General features: G+C 40.5%; 1 protein-coding gene across 1 annotated transcript; it reads left to right on the top strand.

Annotated features, from left to right (window-relative positions):
* The first annotated feature begins 15,515 nt into the window (after nucleotides 1–15,515).
* On the top strand, nucleotides 15,516–23,089 carry sdf2l1 (stromal cell-derived factor 2-like 1). Its single transcript, XM_049579920.1, has 3 exons — nucleotides 15,516–15,780; nucleotides 22,013–22,209; nucleotides 22,358–23,089. Exons 1-3 carry the CDS (start codon nucleotides 15,603–15,605, stop codon nucleotides 22,634–22,636), a joined length of 654 nt encoding a protein of 217 aa, XP_049435877.1. The 5' UTR covers nucleotides 15,516–15,602; the 3' UTR covers nucleotides 22,637–23,089.
* Nucleotides 23,090–23,336: the final 247 nt, after the last annotated feature.

Raw genomic sequence — 23,336 nt, forward strand, 5'->3', positions numbered from 1 at the left:
TGCGCATATCCAAAAACCTGCTCCAAGTCTTTCATGTTTAAAAGTAGGTATGTTTCTAGTTCTGACCAGAAATGTGGGCTTTTCTTTTGGGCATGCACCTTTACTCCACAGCCTTGCAAACTGTGTTTGATAATTTTGTAGATGTGTGTTTGTAGATGTAGGGTTTTTTCCCCCCCACAAAACCTTATTTCCCAAAAAATATACATGTTACGTCAGACACCGGTCTAAGTAGGGGGTCTGGGGGCATGGGAATTTTTTTTAAAAAAACAACCATTTAAATGGTGGCTTCAGGCGACTTTTAAGGGAATTATAATGGCAAAATTTAGACTTCAAATATGAGACTGACCTACAATAGAGGGTTACTGTATAATCAATATAAGGCTTATGCCTAATTAAGGTTAATAGCAGGTGTCTGACTGAAATTAAATTAGAAACACTCAAGAGGAGCATTTCAGTTTTTTTGCATTTTGTTAGTGGCGATTGTGAATCTGGTTGACCTTATGTAGTTCTATTCCATATACCGTTTTCATGCTGTTGCATTTGTTGTCCACTAGGTGGTAATGTCCACTTAGTAATAAAATGCATTTTAGTGACTGTAGAATAGCTCATAAATACAGTGTACAAGTAAAAGCCTTCAAGGTTACTTTTCAACATCCCAGTTCAGTTTCTATTTAGGCTACACATCTTCATTCACTAAATGATCTATCATGACTGCTGTTTTGTAGTTAATCAATCAACATTAAATAGAGGGATCGAGAGGCTGTTAGTACAATGCAATATTAAAAGAGAAAAAAAAATAACATGTTATGAAAAGTTATTCTTGCTACATTAAAGCTCCTCATTTCATCTTGAACAAATTGAGTGAATGAACAAGGATGGTTACAGACTGTCACTCAAATCACCACACTATAAAGACTGAAAATACTATAGCCTGACTGTAATAACTAAACCAAATATTTCCCATATTTCTTCTATCCACACTTTTTCTTCTGTTAATATTTTTTCCTCTATGTGCTACTCCCTCACACATCATCCCCATACATTTTCCTTGCCATCCCTACCTCAGGTATTCACTTTTTTTCGATTTTGGTGGTTGTGGTGGCAGTAAAAGACTGTACCGCCTTGGCTTTAGCCTGGCAAATCTGTCTATGATGTCATACCTGGTAATGGCATCCAAATTTTGCTTTTCAATCATGATAACTGCCAGATCATTTAGCCTGTCTTGCTCCATAGTGCTCCTTAGCCATGTATGGAGGCAACGTAAGGCATTGACACTGCAGCTGCTAACTGGAATAGTCAGAGCAACTTGAAATATGGCCCTCAGAGTGGGAAACATGTCAGAATCGAGCAGACACTGGCATTGTCAGCGATGGCTTGGGCCTCCATCCTTCTCCTGAGGAAAGTTTTAGCTACCAGGACTTCTTCTGGCTTCAGCAAGCTTGTAATGGTGGGCAATGCTTCTGAGGGACTCTTCAGAGAGAAAGGTGTCAGAGGTTGGGTTGCAGGCTTGGATGCCCAACATGATCTCCTCTCCCACACTGGAAAAGCGACAGGAGAGCTCCTCAACCATCCTGTCAAGGCACGGATAAAAATATGATGTCTTAAGTCATCTGGGCGGGTCATGTCACTCTCCTGACTGCAAGCTGACTACACTCCAAAATCATTAAAGCGTTTTTGCTTTTGCGTGGGTGCAACTGGTGGCTGAATATCGTTGCCCTCACACAAGGCTAGTTTTGTTTTGAAGATGTCTTCAGCGCCAGCATTGGTGCAAAGTTCCCTCAAACTTTGAAGGAGAGCCATCTTATATTCTGCGGCTTTGCACAAGTCCACACTCTCACCTTGGAGATAGTGGTGTATACCCTCTGTCATTCCAAGCAGTTGGGAAAACATCAGCAGCACGTACAGTGTCTTCAGCATGCAAAGCCTGACTTGAATCCCTCCAGCCATGGGCAAACTAATTGTGCTGAGTTATGTTAGGATGGTGGGAAGATTTTTCAGCACAGACCTGACCTACCTCAGCTGGCATGCCCATCTGGTCGGGGACAGCTGCACAAGTTTAGAAATTTCTATTCCCAGTTGTTGTTGCACTTGTATGAACTTGGTGTGCCTCACCACTGAATTACTGAAACAGGTGTATATATTTTCCAAAAGTTCGAAGAACTTAGAGGCTGCTGGCACTGCTTTGCATGTGTAGCACAAGACGAGGTTGTGCTCAGGTGCATAGCAGTGCACATACACAGCTTCAGGGTGTCGCTCTCAGAAGTGGGCCCGTGTTATGGACTTTGCACCGAGCTCCTGGAGCTTTTGTAGCCCAAGAAAACTTTCCTTCACTCTTCCCTCCTGGGTCACAAAGTGCACACAGACGGCAAGCTGTTCCGTGCATCTGTCTCTGGCCTCATCTGCCATCACTGAGTACATCTTGGCCTGTTTCCAGGGGCGGAAATCCCGGGGGGGGAGGGGGGGGACGGGGGGACATGACTCCCCCTTCAATAAAGCTGTACCCCCCTAGAATAATTTGAGACACAATTAATAATTTTTGAACAATGCAGTAGTATTTATTAAAAGCACAATGTAAGCGGTGCTCATTATAAAAGCGCAATAATGTGCTGTTTAAATCTTAAAAGATTTAGCCCCCCCCTTCCCATTCCTAGTAGTGGTATATCCCACACTCTTTCCAACGGGCGGGGCTAGCAGCTGTTACTTGGCAGCAGTTGCAGCGTGTGGCTGGACCCGGCTGCCCACATCGCGTGGGGTAAGATGTACACTCGCAGATACAGTTTAACTTACACAATTACAACACATCCCATTTAGTGTTACAACAAGCCCCAGGCCCAGGCTGATAATATAAACTGTCTGCGACATTTCTCCTCCATTGTTCAAAAGCCAGAGTTTAGTGATAGTCAGAGCGGACAGGAGAGAAAGAAGAGGGAGAGGACAGGAAAAGAGCAGTCAGTGGCGGAGTGGCTTGTAGTTAATATCTGTAGGCTCTCCACCTGTCAGTGAGACAAACATGACAGACGTGCAGTTTAACTGACAAGGAGCGGCCATTGCACGCGATTATTATGCACGTGTTTGAGGTGCGCAGCGGCAGATCTCACAGCACACTGTTTATAAACCAGTTCACCAGTTTAATTGCAGGAAATGTTTATCTCACTGCCGGTAAAAAAACGAAAAAAACAAACAAAACGGTTTGCTCCTGCAGAAAGCCAGAGATGAAGGATCCATTCCACACACCTGAGCCAGGTGAAAAAGAGGGAGAAAAGGAGAGAGATCGAGTTTCGGTCGTTGATGAATGAAGTCTTATTGTTTTGCAGACCTGCTCTGCTCCAGACACACTCAGCACCTTGGACAGCACGGCGCACCTGACTGTTGTCGTTGTGTACATGTTAATTTGATTTCAGTCATTTTGTTTTAAATCTGGACATGTGCAGGTGGACTCAGCCAGTGCTAAGAAAGGTCCTATGCCTGCCTGTTGGAGAGATAGAGAAAAGATTAAAGCGTCAAATTGCGGTAAAAGATGCTGTATAAAAGACAGGCTACAACTTTTTTTCCTTGTCCCCCCTGGAATTATTCTCTAAAATGTATTGTTCCCCCCAACTATGAAATGGGATTTTTGCCCCTGCCTGTTTCAATTCCTTCCCCTGTGCCCTGTGATTTCTTGTGAGACACTACTCATCACTACTTATCATTTCATTTTGGGAAGAATGAGAGAGGTAGGTGGTATTTGACTTGGGAGTATAATTTTGCAAAATTTTTTTGCAAAATTTAAATTGTTCAAACTAGCCCCTGTTAAATGCCCTTGGCTGAGCCCCATACTGGCTCAAAGGGTACTGTGAGAGGAGTACCTGCTTTGGGCCACTTTCAGGAGTCCCTAGATCACCTGCCATTATACCCCCTCTCCCTTCTTCCATTTCTCTGCTTGCTGTCCCTTGCTGTGAATCATCTTCTTCCTCTTCCCTGACTTCCCCTGACTCATCTGTGTGTCAAAGTAAATGCAGTGCATTGTTTATAATATAGCCCACTATAATATAACAACTATAATATAATATAATATAATAATGTTGAAAGAAGCCTATTAAATCAACACAATGCAAACATATTGCTAACCAATGCATTATTAATACTTTGTTTGCATCTTTATGTTGGATGTGGTTGAGTGACAGAAAGAAAGGGGTCAAAGTTCAATCAGCTGTGGAACAGGGGCTTACAGAACGTGATACAAGCTACTTGTTACGTCGCTAACGCTAACCATCAGATGGTAGAGGATGGAAGCAGACAAACTTGTAATAGGAACGTAGCAAATGTAACCTTTCTATTCTACTTCAATAAAATTAACACAGCATGTCAACCAGGATATTTTATTTTCTTAAGTTACTCTTAGATTTCTAAAATCTTTGGTGGACATAATGTCAGGTAATATCATGCTTTTGTAGACTATTTGCAACATCAATACTGTAAGACAAAGATGTCTATGCCAGAAAATGGATCATAATGGTGACTTCTCTGACATTATAACAAAGATTGGTAAAATAAGTATCTAATGTTGCTAGATGAGGTTTCAATTTCATTTCAAGATATATTTCATAAGTTCTTATGACAACTTATGCTAGCCTGTAGCCTTCAATCAATCAATCAATTTATTTATAAAGGCCAATATCACAAATCACAATTTGCCTCACAGGGCTTTACAACATACGACATCCCTCTGTCCTTGTTGGCAGCTTGTTTGCAGTTTGTTGGCCTGTGTGAGGGCAATGGTTTTGAGTCATCATGATTAGCCAGGGCAGGCCAGGCCAAAAAAGTCAGCTTTTAAATCAATCATCAATGTTCGGCAGATCACTGGATGCATCGGCTGCTAACAAGACAGATGGTGTTTTCTTGAAAAACTTTCTGATGTCCCTGATGTGCAATCACTAGATGAAAAGGACTGGAGGGTGACTGACTTACGACAGCAGGCTGACATTAGGCATCCCCTGCTAGGCTATATTGTGTTGGCTACCTGTTCACAGTTTGATTTTGCTCAGATTTCATTGATTGATCTGGTTTCCTTTATGATAGGGGGTATGCACAGATTGATGGATAGTGGAACTGACAGGGTGATGTGATTTTATGGGAATGGACTCTGTTACTGTTAAGAATGTTTTCAGATACAGCAAAAAGTCTGTTATGGTAGTTTTGAGTTTTCCATAATGTTAGTGAATGTCTCACACCCAGCAGACTTATGTGTTTTAGATGCTGTGAAGCCTGTCAATCAATACAGGCACCTATGATAGTGACCTGTGTGAGATACCAACCTGTGATTGGCAGAGGTTTGAGAAGAGGATTGCTGTTATGCCTGTTTTGTGTGTGTGTGTGTGTGTGTGTGTGTGTGTGTGTGTGTGTGTGTGTGTGTAAGCCGGGAGAAGGAGTTGTGAGTTAGCTGTTAATTAGGGAAGGCACTGTTATCAGCAGACAGGTTTGTTATTTTCGATGGTTACGGTCCACAGTAGCCTGTGTAAGGTTAAGGAATAAAGAACCAGCAAACGAGTTTATGCCTTGTAGCGTCATTGTTAGGCTATATGTTCCTGAAACATTAATCTGTGCGAGGGTAATGTTGTTTTAAAAAAAAAAAGACAAAAAGAAAACACAAGGCTTAAAAAAGATCCGTGGCTTTTGATGAAAGAGCCGAGACTTAAGTCCTAAGAGACCAGCCCTCTTGCATATGATAAACTCTAAAATGAATGATTCTAGGTTCTCACAGATACTAAAGTGTTATGCATTCTAAAATGTTATGGTTCTAGAATGATGAAGTCATATCATAGTAAGGTACAATTGAAGAACATAATAGCCTTTGATGTTCAGTAGTTCTAGAATGGCAGGGTTCTAGAATGTCAAGTTTAAAGTCCTTATGTGTTACAGGTCCTAGCATGTCACAGGTTGTCAAGTGTTGTGGGTCTTAGAGTGATATGCACCTAAGAAGTTGGGTTTCTTAACTGTTGTAGTCCTAGAATAGTCATAAATGATAAACATGATGTTAGGGGTTGCTGAGAGTTAGGATTCTAGAAAGTTACAAGAAGATCCTGCTTTTGATCCTTTCATGGAATGGGGGACCATTGGGTGCAGCTCCTACTCAAGGCAAAGTCATTTTTAGGTATCAGCTCTGAAATGAATGTTTTTAGCTTCTCACAGATACTAAAGTGTTATGCATTCTAGAATGTTATGGTTCTAGAATGATGAACTCATAGAATAGTAGGGTACAACTGTTGAACATAAAGTATTGATGTTCAGTAGTTCTAGAATGGCAGGGTTCGAGAATGTCAAGTTTAAAGTCCTTATGTGTTACAGATCGTAGCATGCCACAGGTTGTGAAGTGTTGTGGGTCTTAGAGTGATATGCACCTAAGAAGTTGGGTTTCTTAACTGTTGTAGTCCTAGAATGGTCATAAATGATCAACATGATGTTAGGGGTTGCTGAGAGTTAAGAGTCTAGGAAGTTACAAGAAGATCCTGCTTTTGATCCTTTCATGGAATGGGGGACCATTGGGTGCAGCTCCTACTCAAGGCAAAGTCATTTTTAGGTATCAGCTCTGAAATGAATGTTTCTAGCTTCTCACATATACTAAAGTGTTATGCATTCTAGAATGTTATGGTTCCAGAATGATGAACTCATAGAATAGTAGGGTACAATTGCAGGGCTCAACAATAAGGATTGCCCGATTGCCTGGGGCAAGTAAAACTCACGGTCGGGCACGTAAACTAGCAACTCACTTGCCCGATTGGGCAAGTTGTTAAAAACAGTAAAAGTTAATAACTAATAAAATAAATGTATTTTAAAACGTGCTCTTCTGCTCTGATGCAGTGGTCTCTCTGCCTGAAGTCACAGGCACAGCTGTGTAACAATGTCCTGCCCACAGCCCCCACTGATATTATTTTGCGCGACGGACGCTTCATATAATAACATAACAATATACTATTTATGGTATTATGCCATTGTGTCATTTCTGTCTCTACATGGTCACGCGTTAACAATTCTCCTCTGCTCTCTGTATTGTACACGGCGGAGTTCCGCTACACACACAGGTGATCACGCTAGAGCGGCTCGGGCCGCATTTTCCTGACCAAACCTGACCCCAAGCCCGGTGCAGTTTGTCAGCTGACAAAGTTATTGAAATGGACAGTGTGTAAATAACCAACAGACTGCTGTTACACACAGACAAACACACTGCTCACACAGCAGCTCAGCACGACATTCTTGCTGAGCTTGTGTTGCGTTCAGGCGTTGTCACATAAATAACAACTTCCAACACTTAAATAGGTCATAGCACCAAACAGCAGCATGTCAAGTGACTTTTTACTTTATTTTATTCAATAAAATTGTATGTTCCTAAATCTTGAGACACCTCATATGTAAGCTAGACAGACATTTCACCTGCTCATTACTGTACACACATGTACTGTATGTACTTAGTCCTAAAGAGCCCTTCTGGTGCCAGTAGATACATAGAAACATTCCGGCAGGCTGTGCTTTGCAAGCATACAAAAAAGTTTCACACATGTGAAAATTATTTTTTATGCATGTGCTTCACCTCTGCTGCTACAACTCCATCCTAGGGGAAACACTGCTGTGTGCGTTTTGTGCAACAGGTGGATGTGGTAGTCTACTGGTAGAGTAGAGAGAGAGCTAAGTAGCGTTGAAGAACAGTAGAGCAGGGCAGAGAGATGGAAGCAAAATATATTAAACCCAGTGTTAATACAGCAGAACTGGAGAGAGGGGTGAAAAATAAATAGAGGTGGGCATGGCTCAAGTAGGGCGTAAAATTTTAGACAGAGAATGATTGACAACTTTTTCACTTTAAGCCCTGACACTGTCATTTTTGTGTAGGAATTAAGCTACAATACATGACATATGTTGTTTTAATTAATAAATACAGTGTGAATAAAAATTACATAACATAAAAATAACTGCAGTCTTTGTTAATTGATAGCCGCTTAAATTAAACAATTTTTATAGGGCAAGTAAAAACTGACTTCGGGCAAGTAGATCTCTGACCCTGCCATTCTAGAACTACTGAACATCAAGACTTTATGTTCAAACATTCAGGGTTCAACGCGAAGGTTTTTTTTCACTTGCCCGGTCGGGCAAGTAGATCTCTGACCAACTTGCCCGACCGGGCAAGTGAAAAAAAAAAACCTTCGCGTTGAACCCTGAATTATTGAACATAAAGTATTGATGTTCAGCAGTTCTAGAATGGCAGGGTTCTAGAATGTTAAGTTTAAAGTCCTTATGTGTTACAGGTCCTAGCATGTCACAGGTTGTCAAGTGTTGTGGGTCTTAGAGTGATATGCACCTAAGAAGTTGGGTTTCTTAACTGTTGTAGTCCTAGAATAGTCATAAATGATAAACATAATGTTAGGGGTTGCTGGGAGTTAGGATTCTAGAAAGTTACAAGAAGATCCTGCTTTTGATCCTTTCATGGAATGGGGGACCATTGGGTGCAGCTCCTACTCAAGGCAAAGTCATTTTTAGGCATCAACTCTGAAATGAATGTTTCTAGCTTCTCACAGATACTAAAGTGTTATGCATTCTAGAATGATGAACTCATAGAATAGCCTTTGATGTTCAGTAGTTCTAGAATGGCAGGGTTCTAGAATGTCAAGTTTAAAGTCCTTATGTGTTACAGGTCCTAGCATGTCACAGGTTGTCAAGTGCTGTGGGTCTTAGAGTGATATGCACCTAAGAAGTTGGGTTTCTTAACTGTTGTAGTCCTAGAATGGTCATAAATGATCAACATGATGTTAGGGGTTGCTGGGAGTTAGGATTCTAGAAAGTTACAAGAAGATCCTGCTTTTGATCCTTTCATGGAATGGGGGACCATTGGGTGCAGCTCCTACTCAAGGCAAAGTCATTTTTAGGTATCAGCTCTGAAATGAATGTTTCTAGCTTCTCACAGATACTAAAGTGTTATGCATTCTAGAATGTTATGGTTCTAGAATGATGAACTCATAGAATAGTAGGGTACAACTGTTGGACATAAAGTCCTAACGAAACCAAAAGAAACAAAAATACAGTACTAGGCCTAACTCCCTAGGCTAACGAAAAACATGAGAAAACAGGTATAACAATAATAGCAGCTCACCCCTACGCTCCGTGCAAACAATAATATGTGACAGTGACTATTTACAATATATACACAAACGACTCAGTTGGCCCTAAGGCGCTGGTCTGAACAAAAAGATAGAAAATTTAGCAAGGCAAGCTAAATACGAACATACACACTATCACACACGAGAAATCACTTATCACACAAGATCAGAGAAACGATGCGCTGCTGCCATGTCAGAGAGTGGTTTCTTGCATTCTGTGTAGCCGGCATTATGAAGGCCCAGCCCCTTGCTCCACCAATCCGGCAGCGGTGACGTCACGCTTGTTATCCAGTAGCTGTTGACACTGAAGGCCGAGCCCCTTGCTCAGCCAATCCAGCCGTAGCGACGTCACGATCGTTGAGCGAATCACCGGCACACCTGTTAACAAGCAAACGATCTCCGGACAGAAAGAGAGGTCTGACTCTCCACTAAATATACAGGTTAAAAGCATGTACATAGAAATATACACATCCACATAAAAAATACACAGATCATAATGCACATATACACATAATGAATACACAGGCGGCCAGGGGACGTAACAGGGGTTGCTATGTTAAACCTGGCAGCAGCAACAAATGGGTCGGTGGGAACGTCAGCACCCATGTCCCTACTGGACTGGTATGATCTGGACCAGGAGCTGATTCTGGTGCTGGAGAGACTAGTTCCCTCCATGTACCTACTCAAGTACACTGAGGTCAACAGTCGCTCCCTAGAGAAAGAGGAGGCCAAGGTAGGCTACTGCCTAAAATTTAGCAAAACAACTGCCAAACAAGGTGTTACGTTGTAAGTTTATTTTGAAAAAGACTAACAAGCAGAAACTGCACATTTCCTGCAAAAACAGAAGTGTTTTTTGAAAATACACAATGTTTATAGCAAGCGTAAATTGTCACGCCATTCCTGACCTTCCAAACTTGATGCAGGAGGATACCCAGAGCGTCATATTTTGACGTTTAAAGGAGCAATAAGCGAAATTAATCATTTCTAGATAGAAGGAATTAAAAAAATGCTATGTGAAGAACTAGAGGTATAGCATGTAGTATAGCATGACCTCACACAACCTCTCTCTGTGTTGATCTCCAGCATCTTGGAGACGCTCGTTTCACGGCTCTGGTTGCATCCGCCTCCCTCAATACTGAACCAATTTTAGAACGAGTCGTACCCATGAATCATACGCATACATACACATGGGGAAATAGGGCCCAGGCTGAAAAATACCGAAGTTGACCTTTAATGTGGGAAGAAGCAGCGGGTATATCGGGCAGCTGAGTGAAGTGGAGCCTGCGGAGGAAACACCGGGACCGTCTGGATGTAATAGTCCGTGGAGATGCTGCGGTGCTCGGCTGCATAGACGAGGCGAGTGGGGTGGGGGGGTGGGGGGTGTAGAGCAGAGGTAGAGGGAGGAGTGGCTCATGACACACTTTGTTTTGGTCTACAGGCAGTGCACAACAGCAAACCTAGCGGTGAAACGATTTTGCTTTTTGCCCATTTAAGTCCACTGACAAAGCAGTGTGCATGTGTGAGTGCCAGTGTGAGTATTTCAGCCGCCACAGGCTTAAAAGATGGGTTTAGAAATGTTGTGTCTTGCAGCTGTAGTAAGCTTTAAACCAGAGTCACAGAAAATATGTCAGACCTTCTGTCTGATCCCTCATCTCTCTCTTTTTGTCTCTTAGATTATACTAAAGCAGCTCCTTGATGCGGCAACTGAACTCCAGGATATGTTCATCTTTCACTGTGACATCAAGATGGGAAATATCCTGATCGGCTCGGATGTCCCACACATTCGCATCATTGTCTTTGGGCTGAGCTGCATCGTCAAGAAAAGGTCCTTTTATCGTGTCTTCTACAGTAAGATGTCAATCCTCTGCTGTCCGAAGGTAGGAAAATCACACACACATGCCAGCAGACACACATCTGTTCATTTTAGTTTACATTCTGATGGATCACCTTCACCTTTCATTTTCTTTCTCTCTAGACTGCCTGGACATGTTTGACAGAAGACCCAAAGCAGCGCGTCACCCTGGCCTGTGGCTCAGTTAAACTTACGCTCCACACACACACACACACACACACACACACACATACATATTTAAAATCTCATCATGAAATTGCGTTGTCCCTTGTCACTGATTCTGTTTGTGATAGACAGGATCTGAAGGCAGCATGCACTGGGGTGGTTTGCAGTGTGAAGTGCTCAGGAGATTTTCCCTGATATCCTCATGGTGTAATCAACTTAATTCTCATTTTCAAGTCGGTACGTTGAAAAATGTGTTCCAGGGGTTGTCCTTGTCACCTTTTTCCCATCCTGATGAGTTTGCATCCCTGCACTAAATATTTTATAAACATGAATGCTGCTCTCTCTTTTACAGGACAAGGGATTTAAGGCCATGCTGCTAGACTTGCTTAACTGGTGATCTTATTGGTCTCATTATATTGTACTTTTTTTTATGTGGCTCCTGTAACAACCCCAGCTGTCCAAAGAGGCCTTTCCCAAGGTTTCTTCCCATTCTCCTTTTGACCTCAGGATTTTGGGTGTTTTTTTCCTCATCTTTGTGGAGAGCTAATATGAGCTAATATGTAACACTAACTCATGAAATTAAACTTCATTAAATTTAAACCTGGTGAATTCATCTTTACTTTAGACGACAGAAAATCATCATACTACTCTGACTGCAGTTTGAGTTAAATAAAGGTTTTAATCCACCTCCAGGATTTTGTCTCCAATAAAGTGAAGACACATGTAAAATAAATAATAGCCTATAGAGAGAGATGAGCTTGAAAAATCAATAGTTTTACACAGGGTTTCTTAATATTGGAGTTCTGATTTCTTTTCATCACAACATTTTAGGCCTGATTAAAAAAGGTTACTCACTTCCACTTTTATTAGAAAAACACCTTACCTTATAATTTTGACATTAAGTAGAAGAAGAAAATGACCTTTAGAAGCAAAGGTACAAGGAGCTCTACATGGGAAATCAAGATTAAAAAAAACCTACATATTAGAATGAGTCAGGCAAAATGTAAAATACACTACAAAAAACAAAGATTAAAAAAGAGTGACATGAACAAATAAAGTGGAAACGACATTATTAACAGTCAGTAGAGAGAGTGGGCCCTCCAGCAATGTGCTGGGTAGAGAATGGGCCCTCATAAGTGATTGCCCCCCTTGGAAATACGCCTTTTTTAAAGAAGTACTCTCATTGCATTAGAAACAGTGCCATTTGCTATATATATCCTTGAAAGGGGTCAGCTGAGGTGGCCCGGGCATCTGATCAGGATGCCTCCTGGGCGCCTCCCGCTGGAGGTGTTCCGGGCACGTCCCACTGGTAGGAGGTCCTGGGGCAGACCCAGAACACGCTGGAGGGATTACATATCTCGTCTGGCCTGGGAACGCCTTGGGGTCCCCCAGGAGGAGCTGGAAAGTGTTGCTGGGGAGAGGGATGTCTGGAGTGCTTTGCTTGGCCTGCTGCCCCCGCGTCCCGGCCCCGGATAAGCAGATAAAAATGGATGGATGGATGGATGGATGGATGGATGGTTTTATATACTTATTCCAAATAACTTACAATACTATTAAAATTGTTCAATAAAATTAATAATTTCGGGGGAGTCGGTAGCGTAGTGGATAGTGCCGGTGCCCCATGCACAGAGGCAATGCCTCACTGCACAGTCGCAGGCTCAACTCCGGTTTGCAACCTCTTGCTGCATGTCAACCCACTCTCTCCCTCTCTCACCCCATTTCAATCTGTCCTGTCCATTAAAGGCAAAAAGCCCAAAAAAAAATCTTTAAAATTTTTTTTTTAATAATTTCTCATTTTCTTTGATATTTTTAAAAAGATATACAATGATGATTGCTAGGTAACATGTATGTTAATATTATCCAGTGTCAAGTCTCCGATCGTGTCATGAGATGATATGTGCATGATAGCGTGGCCCATCTAGCGGGGTCCATCAAATAGCATGCACTGGGGCCCGTCGTAACTACCTTACACCACTGATAAGGGATGATGCTTTTATATGCTGTCTATTGCTTTCATCATTACAGAATAGCCCACACCTGCAAGTCAAAGTGATACAATGAAACATTGACTGTCAATGTAGTGATAAGTGATACATTTCACAAGCTGTAACAGATATGTGGTGGCTTCTTGCCTAGTCCCACACCATCACAGGTTCTAATACAACTGTCTTGGTTAAGTCAGAATGATTAGCAACAAAGACTGATAACATGCCATTAGAAAAAGAATTTTATATTATATATTTCATTAAGGTTTGTTTGTTTTGGAGGTGTTGGAAGGTGTTTTTTTATTTTCTAGTTTGATAGATATTGAATTTAGCCGTGCTTCCAGTCTTCAAGTCATTCAAAGTCTTACCAGCATTCTTTTTAATCTGCTTTTGGTGTGAAGGAATAGGCAAGAAAAATAAATAAAGCAAAGAACCAAAAAAATATATATATATTTTAAGTAGGCTTAGGCTATTTAGCCTACAATAGGCCTATAGCCCAACTGTCTAAAAGAATATACACTATACAAAGATAGTAGTTCACATAGGTGTGATGATGTAGCTGGTCCATAAATTGATTTTGGACAACTTAATTAGCCTCCTGCTAAACTAATACAGTATACAGTAGATAAAAGATGAGTAGGCCAAAATATCAAATGAAAGATCCCCATTTCTAGCTTGCCGGCAAGGCTATTCAAGAGAAGGCTGAGACATGGGGTCAAACATGGGGGGATTGCACATGCGCAGTAAAATCTGGTCTGCACTTCCTCAAAGGCTCAGTAGATGGCTTGAGACCACGGAATAAGGGGGGTGTTAGTTTCATGGTCAATTTGTATTTTTGGTTACATTTGGGAATTTATGAATGATTTGAAAATGTTTGTTTTTGCAATAGAATTTAACTATTATGGCAAAACTGATCATCTGTGCTCTGGCTTAACAGCAAAATATACTGTGATATTATCTAGTGTTACACTGAAGGATGATTCTCAGAATCAAAACCAATGACAACAGCCCTAGTTCTTTACTAGAAGCATTAGTTTAGGTTAGCTACTTTATTAAGGAAGAAACACAAATTAAAATGATATTGAAAAAAAGAGCTTACTGACACATTTTGACATATTCCAGTATTCAAATATTCTCAGTTTCATTATTGTCTTGATGTCACACAACACAAAACACAGGAACAATTGCAGGACAAAAATGATTTATTTTGCGTTTTCACACACAAACAGTCACCACACAAATAACAAATGAACTAAAAGTCTGAGGAAGAGCTTTGTGCTGGAAACATCACACAGCAAAACAAGAGGTAGGCCTATTTGATCTGGCTCCATTTTGTTGGTTCTGGGATATGTGCATGCATGTCATTTTCACAGCTTATTATTGGACTGTCACTGGTGGCCTGCGTTGTGGGTGAGAATGACAGAGATGCAATTCCGACAACTTCAGGCAGCCGCTGTCCAAAAGTCCAAGCAGACCGCACCAAGCGCACTCCTTGATCACCTGAGCGGATCCTGCGCTTTTTATCTAGCGCCCCTGCTGTCACTCTCCAGCATCGCAGCGCAAGTTACACTGCGCAGGTGCAATGCAATCCCCCATGTTTCACCCCGTGTCTCAGTCTTCTTTTTTTTTTTTTTTTTGTTAAACTTTATTTCTCAATACGATTTACAAAAAAACTCTTTAGAGGAAACATTTGCTTGCATCTGAAACCTGAAACATTACAAGCTCACAACACATAAATGAATATGTATACATAGCCTACACATTTCCATTCTATGTGTAGATTCGTTCTATACATTTCAACAACAGTTTTTTTACAATTAGTAAAAAATAAAATTAAATAATCATGGGGTTGACATTTTAACAAAAGTGCTTTAAACGTATTAAAAAAACAGCACAGGATTGTAACTTAAAGAGCAAGAGACTTTGACATGGTTTCATATAAATCATTTATAGACTGATTTTCTTCCGACAGTATCTTTAAGGATGTTATAGCTATAATTTTTGATTTCATTTTTAAAACAGATTATGGAGGGTTTAGTGTTCTTCCATTTATTCTTATGTATATGATGTTTTCCCATAATGAGAATTATGTTCACCATCTTGGATATCTTCTTTGACAGACCATCCATATAAATCATCACCTGAAACTTATTAAATAAAGAAAGGTTGATCCCAATATTTAACCAATGATAAACATCTTCCCAAAAAAGCATTGTGACTGAACAAGAGGAGAATAAGTGTTCAATTGTTTCGTGTTCTGTCATACAGAATACACAAGGATCTACTTAAAGTCTCAGCCTTGCTTGCCGGTGCGTAGCTATGGGCGCACCGTGGACGTACTTTGACCAATCACATGTCGACATTTACTTCCTTATTTTGGGACTTGTCAAGCTGTGATTGGTCGACATCAGCAGTAACGTTTGAAAGTGACTGAATGTGCTGCTCATCCTGTCAGTGTCAGACAACAGGGACACAAAGATGGAGATAATTCAAGCTCTTCACGTTTTTGTCAGACCGCTGCTGTTTCTGCTGCTGTGGTCAAACTGTGAAGGAAGAGAGTCGGAGCTCAACCACGTCACCTGCGGCTCACTGGTCAAACTACTCAACACCAGACACAATGTCCGCCTGCATTCCCATGATGTCAAATACGGCTCAGGTAACTTCACTCTTAGTCTATGTATCTATACCTTAACATTTTAAACCCGCGGTAACATACAGGACAAAATGCGTTGTGTTTGTCTCTCCAGTTGTAGCTTAGTTTTTGGAAAAGAACGGTATGCTAAATTTCATTCAATAATCGGACATTTTTAACTTACCTTGCTTCTCTGCAAACATTCACAACCCACAGTAGATACCACACGCAAGGTCTGTTAGCTACTGACTTTATGCTACATTCGGCATGTACAAGATTTAGCAAGCAGCTCTTTGTTACTGTAAAACGAAGCCGGTACATATGATACCCACCGGCGACCGCCGCCCATCGCGGTCTATGGAGCACTGTCATCAATAATGATAGGTGAACAGGTGAACAAATACTATAACGTGAAATAGACTCGAAGCAAATATTCTTTCCCACGTTTGTCCTACGCCGAAATTAATAAGAGGTGCTATTCATTTGTGAAATGTTTTAAGTGATATCTTGGGGGGTTGATTGTGCCCACTAAGCAGGAAAATATGACATTGTCATTTTTGTCAGTGTAGTTTGGCATTATGTTTTCCCCACGCATGATGGCAACATATGGAAGGCACCTGAGCAATCAGTTGATATTTGAGTCCAGGGAATCAAATGTGTCAGCTGACCTACAGCATTTTTAACGAAATACTTTATCCTTAATTTCTGCTGGGGCAAAAATAAATGTGGAATGTTTTGTGTTTTTATTTTTCACGTTTTTACATAATTCCACCAAAATGTAAACCAGAGCTTCCGGTCACACTCTTCAGAGTTAAGCCCATTATAAAGTTAACAATCCATTAAATTGGAAATATTAGATTGAAATACAGTTCCCATCTATCAGATGTCAACAGGTAATTGTATAAAGACACAATAAACTGTATTTAGCGTATTACAATGTCAGGACTATTTTAGAAATGATAAATTGAAATATTGCTGTTATCTACTATTTTCATATACATCCATACATCTTCTTAGAAAAATGTTCTTTACACCTGCAGCTCCCTCTGCCATGATGATGACACAATTATTATTTATTTCTCTTTTTGTTTTCTGTTGATCCTGCTATTTTATATTCCTTTGATTGTTCTGTAGTCCATTTTATTTACTGTCAGTTGTGTGTTAATACCACCCCCATTTGCTCCACTTATCCTCCATCTTCCTCTGTCACCATGTGCTGCAACTACCTAATTTCCCCACGAGAATCAACAAGTTTCCTACTTGGTAAGGTCATTATTTTGAAAGGAAAATAGTCTGATTTCCTGTATCACCTCTGGCTGGTTGTGCTAAATTGGCACTTTGGAAGCTCTGCTATTGTCAGTGATTTAGATTGATTGGTTTAGGCTGATTTATTTAACCAGCAAAGCTGTAGACAGTAGATTCACCCACACAAATCTACATTTGCTAACAGCTAGGCTAGATGGTGATGAGAGAAGTTCACATTTATGTAAATAGAGAGCCTGAGAGTGAAACAGGAACATGAAACAGGAACAGTCTGAATGCAAATGGCACGAATTCACATAAAGGCAACTCACAATTTAAAAAAAAAACTGACATTAACTCATTACATTTTTGAAGATGTATTAATAAATTAATTATAGATACTGATTATGGAAGCAAATAAGACATGTAAATATCTTACTTTGTACAGCTACTGAATACACAATATATATATATATATATATATATATATATATTTAGATATTTTTTGGGCTTTTTTAAGCCTTTAATTGATAGGACAGACAAGCGTGAGGAGGGGAGAGAGAGGGTGAGTGACATGCAGCAAAGGGCCACAGGCTGGAGTCGAACCCGGGCCGCTGTGGCAACAGCATTGTACATGGGGCGCCTGCTCTACCACTAAGACACCAGTGCCCCCTGAATGCACAATATTGAACACAACTGAATGCATATCATTGAACTATTTTACATTGAAAACATAGATTAATTTATTTGTTCTGAATTCACCTCTTTGAAAATAAAATCTGAAATTTCTTGATTAGCAAATTCAAAATCTAAATCTGAATATTTTTCTTTTCAATGTTCACAAGTTCTGATTTTAAAAAAAAAAAAAAAAGAAAAAAGATAAGGGTTGTTCAAATCAAAGTTGAAAAAATCAAATAGAACATCAGTCAAATCCAACCAATCAGAGCATGGTCCATCAGTCACGTGATCCAAGAAAGTGTCTCAAAAATTAAAACCCAAAGACAACTACCAAGGAGAACAATGCAGCTCCAGTAAGTTGTCCAGTTTTTGATGTTTATTAACAATCTGATTTTACTGTATCTGATGTTTTATTTGACATTTTCAGCTTGATATTTTTATGTGAATTTGACCAGTCAAATTTAAGCAACCTTAGTCTATTTTTCTTCGTTCTAAAACTTGAATTTCTTTTATCTGAATTTGTCACCATTGAAATAATGTGTTTAAATTCAGTTTGTGAAAATGCAAATCAAGAAATTTCATATTTAAACTTCAAATAGGTGATTTCAGAACAAATTCATATAGCTACATGCTTTCCAAAGTAAATATTTCAATGCTGTGAATTCAGTGGAGTACAAAGGTTCAGTGTGTAGGATTTAGAGGGATACACTGGTAGAAATTTAATATAATAAGAATATTTTCTTTGTATCACCTAAAGATATGATTAATTTTCTCTTCGTTACCTTAGAATGTGCTGTTTATAACCACAGAAGGAGCTGGTCTTGTCCATGGAGTCCGCTATGTTGCACCACCATGTATCCACAATAGCTCAGAATGAACAAACCAAAGCTTGACCCTAGTCAGGGCCATACACGTTTTCATGTCAGCCACCATAGTTAGCAGCCCATCTGCGATGGGAGTGTTGGAAAAACTGCTTTATTCAATGTTTTTACGGGTTAAAGAGGCAACAGACAGCATTTTTTCCTAAATATATCATTATGAAAATAATGTGGGTTGCACATGGTAGTGGCCACAGTAAAATCAGACTATCAGCGTTTACATAGGTTACTAGTGGCTTTGCAATCTTTGCAATAAGCTTCTGCCATCGGGGGGTGAAATTTTGTGGAAAAAAATCTGCTTTACGGCAGGAAACGCGTCATGTATTGCGAAACTGGTCAGTCAGCCAATCAGGGACTGGAGCGAGCCCTTATGAGGAGTTGGGCATGAGATAGTTGAGTCAGGAGCACAATGGCAGACGGACAAAGTTTAGAAACAAGTGAAAAACGGCCTAGCAAAAGAAAATGAGCTCCTCTGTCTGAGGAGGCAAAGAAGAGCAAAAAGGAGAGTGATAAAAGAAGAGGAAAAACAAGAGTAAACCTCAGTCAGGCATTCAAGAGATGGAGGGAGCTCCGTGCGCTGCGTGTCGGGGTTCCATTCCCCTCTCGGGAGTTATTTTTCAACAGTCACCGGCTCACTATACATTATCCCTTACGTGTCTACTGTTGTTTGTACTGATACTGTACATATTGGTATAATTTACTGTGAGTTGTTTGTACTGGTACTGTGCATTCTGGCATAATTATTTGCATTACTATTTGTTTTTTCTTCAGATAAATCTGATAATCGTTGCTCGGTCTCTTTACTCATTTATTTAGTAGAGTGTCCACACACCTTCTCATTATATACATAGAGGTATACTGGTGGCTTTACAGCCTACATTTTTTTATTATCTCTGATCCCCATGGTCAATTTGGTCGTTGCAACAGTGCGACGCAACACCACTGATGCTAGGTGGCGCCAAGCTAAAAAAAAAAAAAAAACGAATCCTATCTGTTGCCTCTTGAACATCACTGAGTCAGTTTGTTTTGGAGAGGAAGTGACCTTTGTGGAAAATTCAGCTCCTAGTAAAAAAAAAAAACAAAAAAAACTCTGAACTTCTGGATCAGAAGTAAATTGAGCACACATTAAGTTATCAGAGAAAAATTGTGAGCATGCATTAGCAGGTGCTTGGTTAGATCCCTGTCTGCAATGTGCAAGCAGAATAAAAAAAACACTGCTTTGTAAAAGACAAAGAGACCTCTGCAGATAATTTGGCTCTCGGTTTAAAACCTCCTGAGCGAGCGTTAGGGACCACGCAATGAGGCAACAAGGATGCAAGAGTTGTTGACAAAACCATGGGATTTTATTTGCCTAAAAAATGCCTGTAAAATTAGAACTAAACAAATAGGCCTATAAAAGAACTTAACTATTCTGAATATAATAACTAAACAAAGTGTTCACTGAACAAACTGACCTGTCAAAATGACACACAAAGGAGCATATATAGTGGCTAGAATAGTCGTAAATATTACAAACAACAAACGGTGCATGCAACACTACATTCTTTTTAAGGGCAGCTGCAGTACCTACTAAAAGTAAAAAGAAAAAGTATGCAGTTTGGACCCTCAGCCACACCTTTTGCTCCACCAGCAAGGGACCTCCCTAAACAACCACAGTAACGTGTGGCTGTGGCCATCACATCAAGGAACACTGAAGGAATCCTAACTGGGAGAAATTTTAGTTGGTTGCAATCTGCAGTTCTCACCACTAGATTCTAGTGTTGGATGATAAAACGATAACCTATTGTATTGCGATAAACACTTATGTGCCAACGATAGAAAAAACGTTCGATATAACGTTAGATGATGTTACTGTATTCTGTCGGGAAAAAACACGAGGAAGGCCACGCAAGTTACCCTCAGAGTCCGGCTTTGCAGGGTTGGTTGCATGAACACACTCACTTGCTCCCTGGTCACCTAGCAACGGTGTCATGCAAACCATATGTCTATGATGCAAACAGCTTACAACGTCAGATTTGGTTGCACCATCCTCGTGTGTGGGCTTGTTTTTTTGGAAAATCGCTTACAAATATTGGTAGTCGCAGTTGTTGTTGAAAGTTTAATTTTTACTGGATGTGCAGAGCTGTTACATGTCATTACAAGTCACCTCAGGTTTGCAGTGATTTCCACATAGCACTTTCCTCACTATGTGAATCACTTATTCATCTGTACATAGTCTTCTGTTCAGCTGCTCATCTTTACAGATATGTTTGCCTGAAAGCATTTACTAGCTTTACTTGATGTTAAGAGAAAACTGTTCATTTTTTATTTTAGTTTTTATACCATCGTGTGTATGTTCATTTATTTGAGTGTTTTCTAATGGTTTCCTCCGTCTGCCTTGACTGCTGACTGTGATTGAAATCAGAAGAAAGCTATTGAGTTTAAAATAAATGTGTTAAAATTTATTTATTTTCTCCTGGTCCTTATTTTAAATAGGTTATTAAAAAAAAATCGATAATTATCATTATCGATCAATATAAACCAGCTATATCGTGATGTACCTACTTTTCAGCCATATCGCCCACCCCTACTGGATTCCAGCCAAACCCCCCTAAATCTTACACAGTGTTCCTTTTAAATTACAATGTCAAGTATTCAGTGGCTGTTTAAATACTTTTACTTGTTTCCATTCTGATCAAGTTAGACAAGTTACAGAATGTTGATATACTGAATCACACACCTCTACCAAGTCCTCTCTGCTGCAGAAAAGTTATCCTTGTTGTTTCAGTGTAGTAATTTCATTTGTATCTTTCATTCCTATCAGTAAACATTACATACCCCTGAATTGCAGATTTATTTGTCTTTTTACTTGAAAGATACTGCCAGCGCACTGTCAATCAACAGAGACTGCTTTGTTGACTTTTGTTAAGATAATTCTTGATGAATACAAGTTGTTACGGAAAACTTTTAACAATAGTAAAACTATATCAAAACATCTGTTTAAGAAAACTCATGCAGGATAATCCAAGTCATATTTATCCAGTCGTATGCTCAGTACAGTCCTCTCCATGAGGAACTGACCTGAAAGTTTAATTTTCCTATGCTCTCTTCAAAGCCAGACTCCACTGACAAAAGCAGTAATTTTAGCTTGCTGAACACAGGAGCTGCTGGTTTACCACTGGCTCAATCTGTAATGTGTTTGAATTATTGCGTGACTTTGGGGAATCTGAAATAACCCTTTAAAACACGAAAGTCCCACAATATCATTGTGCCTTATTGTTGGTACTAATGGTCTAATGGTTAACCAGAGAAGACTGTCCATATTTTCATAACTTAACAAGTGAAACTAAACCCACTAAAGTTGGCGTTTCTCTCTCTGATATCTTAAATAGAGCCCAGTGGGATTTGTCACTTATGTCTTGTGTGTGTGTGTGTGTGTGTGTGTGTGTGTGTGTGTGTGTGTGTGTGTGTGTGTGTAGGCAGTGGACAGCAGTCTGTAACTGGAGTGGAGAATGCAGATGATGCCAACAGTTATTGGCAGATTCGTGGGAAGCCTAACCGTCCGTGTCAGCGTGGGGCAGCTATCAAGTGTGGTCAGGCCATCCGCATCACACACATGAAGACCGGTCGAAACCTCCACACACACCACTTCAGCTCACCCCTGTCTAATAACCAGGTCAGACACCAGTACTCACACCTACTTTGAAGATATGTTTCAGTGGGCTCTATGGGACAGGGGAAGATAATGCAGGCTTTAGAGATACACACAGTATTTGTTAGGATATATTCATTGTTGGTGTGAGTTTGTTATCTTTCGCCTGCAGGAGGTTAGCGCCTTTGGAGAGAATGGCGAGGGTGACGACCTGGACGTTTGGACGGTGCAGTGTGACGGTGTTCACTGGGAGCGCGACGAGGCAGTGCGCTTCAAACACGTGGGCACCGATGTCTTCCTGAGCGTGACAGGCGAGCAGTATGGCCATCCCATCCGCGGCCAGCGGGAGGTGCACGGCATGAGCACTCCAAACCAGCACAACTGGTGGCGCTCCATGGAGGGCGTGTTCCTTCAGCCCAGCCAGATGCCGCTGCGCCACGATGAGCTCTGACATCATCACTAGGAGACACAAAGCATGTGGATTCAATTTGAGGGTTCCATAGCTCTCCTGGACCAAATGACGTCATGTGTGAAGGATGAAGAATACTTGACTGATGACTCATCTCAGTACATGTGAAGCACTCAGGGTGGTCTGAGACAAGGAGGATAATATTTTTCCCTAAAAGTCTGAATAAGAGCAATGATACTGTATGTAGTGTAGGCATATGGTCTATAGATCAGTTTCCTCCTTAGAGAATTTCAAAGTGAAGGAAATATTTTTTGTAAAAACCAAGGCTAGGTTACCAACTAGGCAAAGCAACTACCACTGGGCCCACAAAAGCCCTTAAAGACACACGTTCACTGTTGTAATCTGAATAATTTTGTAAATATACACATCTAAAGAACAATATCAGTTGAAATGTTGATGGGCCTTGTGTCAAATAAAACCTTTGTTTTAGTTCAAGTTTTTGTTTGTGATGTACCACACACACAGACACACATACATATGTATGTACAAACATACATATATAATTATACACCGATCAGCCGCAACATTAAACCACTGACAGGTGAAGTAAATAACATTGATCATCTCATTACAATGCACTGTTCTGCTGGGAAACCCTGGGTCCTGGCATTCCTGTGGAAGCCACTTGACACGCACCACCCACCCAAACACCATTACAGACCAGGTACCCCCCTCCATGGTA

The sequence above is a fragment of the Epinephelus fuscoguttatus genome, linkage group LG6, assembly GCF_011397635.1.
Source record: "Epinephelus fuscoguttatus linkage group LG6, E.fuscoguttatus.final_Chr_v1".
NCBI classification, from domain to species: domain Eukaryota; kingdom Metazoa; phylum Chordata; class Actinopteri; order Perciformes; family Serranidae; genus Epinephelus; species Epinephelus fuscoguttatus.

Excerpts from the sequence above, each read along its gene's own strand:
- sdf2l1 (XM_049579920.1), top strand. The coding sequence starts at position 15,603 with ATGGAGATAATTCAAGCTCTTCACGTTTTTGTCAGACCGCTGCTGTTT. Across the intron at positions 15,781-22,012 it reads TGATGTCAAATACGGCTCAG|GCAGTGGACAGCAGTCTGTA; the intron begins GTAACTTCACTC and ends GTGTGTGTGTAG. Across the intron at positions 22,210-22,357 it reads CACCCCTGTCTAATAACCAG|GAGGTTAGCGCCTTTGGAGA; the intron begins GTCAGACACCAG and ends TTTCGCCTGCAG.